The sequence below is a fragment of the Meles meles genome, chromosome 5 (genome assembly GCF_922984935.1).
Source record: "Meles meles chromosome 5, mMelMel3.1 paternal haplotype, whole genome shotgun sequence".
Lineage (NCBI taxonomy): Eukaryota > Metazoa > Chordata > Mammalia > Carnivora > Mustelidae > Meles > Meles meles.
In genome coordinates this window covers 130931158-130939350 of record NC_060070.1, presented here as the reverse complement: position 1 = coordinate 130939350, position 8193 = coordinate 130931158, and the positions used below count along the sequence as shown (strand labels likewise).

The window sequence follows — 8193 nt, the reverse complement described above, 5'->3', positions numbered from 1 at the left end:
AACGTAGGACCTGTTTTGAATAATTAAAAGCAGAGTTCATGGCCCTGCTTTATTCCAGATAATTCACCGTGTTCTTTCTAATTTGTATTTTATCTTTCTGTCTGATAATGTCTCTGTTCTCACCTAAGACCTTAATTTCCTGATCTTCCGTCAGTTCTTACAATTTGCTTTTCTCGGTGCCTTTTCTCTTCTTCCTCTTTCTTTTTTCTTTTCTTTTCTTTTTTCTTTTTTTTTTTTTTTTTGGACTGGCTTGCCCCTTGTTTCTGGCTGATTTCGTATTGTTAGCCCTCCTGTGCCCTCATAGTCCTGTTCTGCACTTGAAGCATTGTTGGACCTCCTTTAGACTGGAACCAAAGCTCAAGGTTTTAAAACAATCGTCGTTGTACCTTACCCATAAATGTGCCTGTCCCACAACCTGTATAGGATTTTAAGGAAACAGAGGAGCAAAATGGGGAGAAGAAATGGTGAGAACAGTGGTACCAACCTGCGTGCATCCAACATCTCCCATGAGGTAAGGCTAATGGTGTTAACCTGAGCATTTGGGCCCCTCCCCGGTCAAGACCTCACTCCCACTGAATCTGACTGTCTACCTACATCCCTGCAGCTTTCTCTCTCTGTGAGCATTTTGCACTGAGTTGTCCTCTTGGCACTTTTTGGAATATCAAATGGGATTTTTTTTCTTTCTTTTAACAAAGGAAAAATTAACCAGTTTCTCTCCGAATTTGGAAATGGTTCTTATTGCTCTGGATTTCCTGAAAGATGCTACCTTGCTTCTGCAGGCCGTGCTCACCTTTTTTTATTCTTTCATACATATTCTGTAAGAAATGTTGGTAAGGCAGGCAGAAAGCGTTATCAATTCCCAACCTGTAAGGAGTTTGCAGTCCAGCAGACCTCGTGTGTAGCTGATAACCTCCCTTATCAGTTGACAGATTGGGTTATATTTATCTTATTATATGATCTCACCTTGCAATTTTTAATCAGCTTCCCTTTCCATGTCACTGTAAGAGTATTTCTGCCACATGTTATTTTGTACATTAGTGAACCAGGATCAGAGAGCTGAAAGAAGTCTAATCTGTCAGGATGGTTTAAAAATATAAATAATTGAGACTTACATTCATCCTACTGAGTCAGACCTTACAACAATTTTTTTCAAGTAGTATCATTTTTTTATTTTTCATTTTTTTAAAGAGTTTATTTATCTATTTGACAGACAGAGATCAGAAGTAGGCAGAGAGGCAGGCGGAGGTGCAGGGGGAAGCAGGCTCCCCGCTGAGCAGAGAGCCTGATCGGGGCTTGATCCCAGAACCCTGGGATCATGCCCTGAGCCAAAGGCAGGAGCTTTAACCCACTGAGCCACCCAGGTGCCACATCAAGTAGTATCATTTTTTAATGATGTATTTAATTTAGAGAGAGCACAAGCAGGGGTAGGGGCAGAGCGAGAGAGAGAGAGAGAGAGAATCTCAAGCAGACTCCCCACTTCGTGCAAAGCCCAACTGGGGTTTGATCCCATGACCCTGAGATCATACCTGAGCTTAAATCAAGAGTCAGATGCTTAACCAACTGAGCCACCCAGGCGCCTCTCAAGTATCATTTTTAAAATGCTCCCCAGGTGATTTTCACAGAGACTAGACCTAATTACATGTCATCTTGGGGAACAGGGAATTAATCTCCAATGATAATCTGCAGCCTACCTTCCAACGTTCAGCTACCTTCCCAGCAGGACATAATTTTCTTGTGGGCCAATTAAATCCTCATACTGTATTTAAGCTGATTCTCCCTATTCCTGCTTTAGTTTGGGGGTGATACCTAACATTTTATTTGTGTGTTGCTGAGTTTAATTTACAAAGGATTTTCTCCATTGAGGTAGAAAGCAACTGAGTTTTCTCTTAAAAAATTACTTAAAAAAAAACCAAAACTCCTCACCTCTTCACTTTCCCTATTCCGGGATAAATTATTATAATCCTCTCCTGCACACACCCCACATTTTTCCCCCACAGCATTCAGCACAATGTCTGGAACATAAATACTCAGTACATATTAGTACCATTCCCTATTCATTTTTTCGCTTGCTTTTGAGTATTTCCTGAGTGTGTTTCAATGTCTGGAGTCTAAAATGAGTAGCAGGCTGGTCAGTGTTGAGTACAATTTGAAGATTAGAGAATTTTCTTTGGTGGACGGAAAGATTTTATAGATCTGGTGTTTAGATACAGGAAATTGGGTGAATGTGCCATTGTGTACCAGGGACACACTGAACTAAGTATTTTATTATGTTTTTAAAATTTAAAATTTAAAATATAAAATTTTAAACTTTTAAAATTTTAAAATGAATTTTGAAAACCTGTGTGTCATTATTTCTAACAAAATGAGAACGAAACCATAAATTATTGTAAAAGCCTATCTCCTAATAGGTGTTGTCAAGCTGATAATAATTTGAGAAGAGAACACTGCATGCTTCTCACAAATACTGGTAGTATCTTTATATAAAGGAGAATGGGTCGCAAAACTTTTTGCCTTTCTCATATTTTAGCCACAGACATGAAAAATTATGTACTTGAGCTTTTAAAGTGTTCTTAACATTAAGTTTATCCTAAAACAAATATTGTTTTAGAACTTGTCTCACCGGAATTTGGATTCAGAAGTACCTGCTCCTGAAAATAAAAATCTCCCACCTGGAAAGGATAGTGCAGCAGGTGGTAAGAAATCCTAGATGTGTGTATTTATAAATACTGCAAATTTATGTTCATTCATATTTACAATATGAATAACCACTCATATTAAAGGGGGTTTGTTTTTCATACAACCAGTTTTATGTAACTATTAATTGTCATTTTTTCCATATACATTCTTTCAGGCAAAATTAACAAGGTAAGGATAAATGTTTGGCTTTAAATAATTCACAAAACACTGTTTTGAAATTATATGTATGTTCATTAAAAATTTCAATTTCATTTCTGTAGAGTTCTTCAAACAAGTCAAAGCCTTTTCTGTTCTACAGGGCTGCAAACTGGTCATTAAGTTAATATTTTATTATATATTTTTTCAATATAGTCATGTCAGAAATGGAAATTAACATTGTAGTGACTATAGTGTTTCGTAGTCATTGCCAAAAGAAGTCTCAGCTCTTAAGATATGGTGAGGCAGTTAAAATGAGTAATGTTTTGTTTTGAAGTGGTGAGACAATTAATCTTTCATCTACTTTTTTTGAGCAAAATATAAAACACTTAACAGTTAGTAAAATAAAGATAATATTAATGATATTCGAGGCTCATTAGTTCACACTGTTGGTATTTGTAACAGATTATGCTAATTCCTGCTAAAGTCAGTAAAAACAAGTGATATCTGTATGTATAAAAGGGAGTATCGTATGACCTTACTATATATTTCTTGGTTAGAACAAGAACTATACATTCTTAGAACAATAACAGGGAATAGAGATGTATTGTGTTTAAGTCTTCTGCTGCTTTATAGAACCATTCGGAGATTCCAGTAGAGCAACTGGTGCCAGACCTAAATTTGTCAGAACATGCTCACAAAAGAACACAGGTGAGATTTAGTCATCATACTCAAAGTATTTTTCTTTCAGGAAAATCTTTGCAGTTACTAAAATGTCCATGTTGTTCTGTTATCAGAATAGTAAACAAGGGATATTTCAGTTGTGGAGTTATCCTTTTAAGGAAGGAAGTACCATGGAGAACAGGTGAGAGAATATTTGTTTCCATAAACCCCTAAATTAGTGAGATACATTTAAATACAAATAGGTTAACTACTCCTCTGATAGACAAGGAGAAAAGACAACCGGAAGAAAAAGTATTGTGTGCCCCTTGTGGGAAATTATGGAAACTCACCGGAAAATAGGAAGTGGCTGGCATACACCACAGAGATCGTCTGTATATGAAAAATTCAGAGGTCCCTGTGCGCTTCTAATGAGAGCTTCCATGGATAGAAGGGAAGGGGAACTGTAATAGAAAAATAGTAGTCCACAGGGCAGGAATGATCTCTGTCCCTTGTATATATTAATTCATTTAACTGTCGCAACAATCCTGTAAGGCACTGCTGTCAACATCCACATTTTATAGGTGAGGACATTGAGTCAGGGTGACGAGGTACGTAACTTGCCCAAAGTCATACCAGAGTCATGCTCTTGTGTGCTACAGTATATTGCTTCGCACACCTGACTTGGGTTTGAATTCTTATTTTTTGGTTCTTAAACTTTAGTGGGTGTTGGAACCATCTGGAGCGTGTCTCACAGACACAGGTCACTAACATGGGCGATTCCGTTTATTGAACACCGGGTCACTTTAACATACAGTGTGTTGTTTAATGGAGATCCCAAGTCCTGGATCAGAACTAGAATTAGTTCCTCAGTTTTGTCCCTGCTTTTGAGGAGCAGTCTCCCAGTCAGAGGACGTTCCTTCCGGGAGGCTCAGGATAAAACTCAGCGTCATGCCGAAATTCGAGGCGTGAATCCAAGAAGTGCTAAAGGGACCGTAGTGACTCATGTCCTAAGGGAATGTCAGAGTGAGGGGCATAGGAAAGGCTACTTTGACTAGAACGAACTCTGCTGGGAACAAGGGTTTCAAGGAGAGAGGTCAAGTGAAACGAGTTGAATGTTATCCTGCTAACACACAGCAAACGTAAACTGAGTCAGTGGAGGGCAGTGGCTAGGATTACCAGCACGGGGCGCCGCCACTCAGGTTTAATCCCACCTCCATCCCTTACTACATGTGTGACCTTAGCCACGCTGTGCCTCAGTTCCCTTCCCCATAAAAGAAAATAAAAGTGCTTATCTTGTGGGGTTGTTGTGAGGACTAAACAGAATCCGGTGTTTGTTAGGTATTTGTTATTAATCCTGGGGAAGCCCGAGTATGTTGTTGAGTTGGAAGTCCCGTATCAGTGAGATATTCCGTTACTGAAATGTTTCTCCTCAGTATGCGCTCAAGAAGAAAATACCTATTATTTAGCATTTAACATTTTGGCAAAGTACGTTCATGTAATTGTTTTGCTTCTCAGACCACCCCAAGGTTGGTACTGTCATTACCTCTGGCGGCAAAGGGTTTCACACCTAGGTCCTCAGCCCCAGATTCCATGCTCTTTTCACTAAACAACAGGGATCCTGTCTCTTCTCAATTGTAGATTTAAAGTGACTTTTCTATTGTTTTACAAAGGCAAGTGAGTTTAACTAAAATTTACCTGAATCAATCAATTTTTATTATCTTCTATAGAAATAGAAGTGTTTTTCAAAATCCTTCAAGAATACTTTGCTGTCTTTGTTGTAAACTGGCATTAAAGGAAGCGATAAGAGAGTGAGACGATATATGTCACTTAATGCTCAGCTCTTCCAATGTCGGCATTCCTAATAAGCTTTAAAAAAAAGAACTATAAACTCAATATTCTATGGCATCTCTCTTTTGCAGTTTCATTCTAATAAACTATCTAGAAGCACTACTCATAAAAGAGCACCATCTAATGAAAATTACTACGGGATAATTTTTTAATTGTGTAGTTTCTTTTTTTCTCTCTTTCTCTTCCTCTCTCTCTCCCTCCTTTCCCTCCTTCCTTTCTCCCTCCCTCCCTCCCTCCTTTCCTCCCTCCCTCCTTTCCATTCTTCCTTCCTTTTTCTACTAAGGGATAATTTTTGGTAAACATTGTTTTGCTTCCTTTTATGTTCGCATGATTTTTTAAAACCACAGTGGCTAAAGTAGACTTTATTGAGTAACGTAATTACATTCTTTGAGATTCCTTTCATCTGATCCCAGATCCCTGAACGTTTCACTATAATTTCAGTTTGAGTTGGAGAGCCCCCTTCTCAGACATCATCACTGCATGTACAAATATTCATAGGCAAATAAATATAATTACCATTTTTAACCTAGTGGGCATTCATACAAACAGCTAGTCATTTGTGGGTAGAATGATCTAGTCACCTGGGCATGTACAGGGGGCTGTCTAGTTAATATTCTAATCTATACTTTAAAAAATGTATGTAGTTGTATATAATTGAGCATATTTGGAAATGAATATGTATCTCTTACAGATAGATACACATAGGCCATTAGAAACTAAACATTACCCAGTCTTTGATGATTTTGCTTATTGATTATCATTTTAACAGCATTTTAATTCTAGTCAACAAATCATTCACTATTTAAATCTTTAAAGGGATTTCAAGAAGTCTGCAGTGGAAACTGGCTTTAACGTAACCAATAACCCCATGAGGCTCTTCACACTGAACCACTCACTGGCTACTGCTTCAGTCGATAAGCAACCTGGTTCTTACCCAGGCCTACAGGTGCCATCGGGCCTCTGCTGGCCCTATGCTGATGGAGACTTTTTTAAGGACAGAAATGAGCCTCATATTAATTCATGTTCAGCTGTGGAAAACAATAATGGTGAAACTTTGTCTGCCCCAAACTGGAATTTGAAGTACGGAAACAGCAGTATAGAAGAAAACTTAACAGATGAAAGTGATTTATCAGAAAGTGAAAAAGCAAATGATAGTTTGCTCAGCTATTTTAAAAAGATGGACCTGAACTTAAAGCCAGAAACAATAGAAAACGTTGAGGAATCTTTCACAGAGGAACCAAGTGAAGTATTTCCATATCCTGATTTTCTCCCTTCTCCTTTCAATACTCTGGACTTGCACAAATTAGCCCTCTCAAAAGCTGAAAGTTGGAAAGCGACAGTGGAACCTCCAGAAAGCTCTATTGAGCGTTTGATAACTCGTTTACTGGAAATGGAAAGATTACAACACACGACTATACAAAAAGAAAGGCCCCGACTACAAACTACCTTCTGTGCTCCAGCAGCTGCTGAACGACCCTTTTCCTCCAAAGCTATCCCCAAAATGAGACAGCCCAAACTTTCGGACTCTTTGAGTCTTCAGACAACTTGTGCAGATAAAAGTCGCGAAAAAAGAAAAAGCAGTTCTGGGTCTTGCAAACTTGAACAAAATGCTTCAAAATGGAATTGGAGCAATGCTGGCAACACATACAAATGGGCTTCTAGACCACCATCTCTAAAAAGTTCATCCACAACCAAACAATTGATTGCAACTTGTGATGACATTAGGAATCTCAAAAGCTCCATTTTAAATCCATGCCAAGAACTCTCAGCCAAGCCCACTACTTCCCAAACAACTCAATCGTTGGTTAAAATGGTCTCAACAAGATGTCTGCCACCAAGGTCTCCAATACCAGTTTCGCCTATACCTCTGTCTTTTCCCGAAAATCAGAGAGAAGACATTAAGGCACCAAGGTCCAAAAAGAAACCTTACCAGAAAAACATAGAATTGAACAAACCATTCTATATTCAGAAGTTAAACTGTTTATTGCCTTCTTTTGTAGGTAAGGACAAGTGTTCACCCATTGATCAAAAGTAACTTTTCTCTCTTATATCTCAATGTGAGCAAATCTATTGCCAAGAAGCTTGGCTAAAATACGGTTCATCATGCCGAGATACAGGTATTACACACATGAATAACTTGATGTGCTGTGGAGTGGAACTTGTGAAAAGCACTGCTGAGATGTCTATAAATCCAAGAGCTTCCATCCTGACATATTTGACAATGTTTTGCATGTCGTGTTTCAAAGGAATGTTTCCCTTAGTAAACTATTCAAAAGATTATTCTTTTGTTGTGTTTCCCAGTAGAATTCCACCATCAGTAAATGCTGTAATCGACTGGTTGCTGGTGTATTTCATTTTCCGTTACAGTTTTGAGTAAATTACCTCTTAGCGAATTTATTTTTTTAGTTCTCCCACTCTGATACCTTTTTTTCCTCTCCTTTACTATCTGTAAAAATCTCCTTTGTCTATCATCTTGACCTATCTTTTGGTATTTGCTTGGCCATTAAAAGCTAAACTACTTGTGATTTTGTTGAATTAATATGCAAGGTCCTCTAGATCCTCCAGTGTATCTTAAAAATCGTTCCTTTCCCAGGTCTTCTGTCATACACATGAAAGCGAGATCCGTTCTCTTGGGGCCAAATGATAGTTGTAGGCATGAAACAACCCCCTTCCACTCAGACCTAACAACAGTTTTGGAATGTCAAAGGAAAAAAAATGAGAAAAGGTTGATGTACACAGAGCAGCCGAAATGTTATGTTAGTGGAAATTTTTCCAAAGTTCTTTGTTGTTGCAAGTCTAAACTGCCCCGCCCCGTTAGTTGAAATGCAAGCGGAGAAAGCATCTTAACTT

The 8193-nt window shown here is 38.3% G+C and overlaps 1 protein-coding gene across 1 annotated transcript; it reads left to right on the top strand.

The window, feature by feature from the left end:
- Positions 1-448: 448 nt before the first annotated feature.
- Positions 449-7423, top strand: FAM217A (family with sequence similarity 217 member A). The gene is made up of 6 exons (XM_046006424.1): positions 449-511; positions 2609-2693; positions 2852-2865; positions 3469-3543; positions 3630-3697; positions 6160-7423. The coding sequence occupies exons 1-6, from the start codon at positions 449-451 to the stop codon at positions 7376-7378; spliced, it is 1524 nt and encodes a 507-aa protein (XP_045862380.1). The 3' UTR covers positions 7379-7423.
- The last annotated feature ends 770 nt before the right edge of the window (positions 7424-8193 follow it).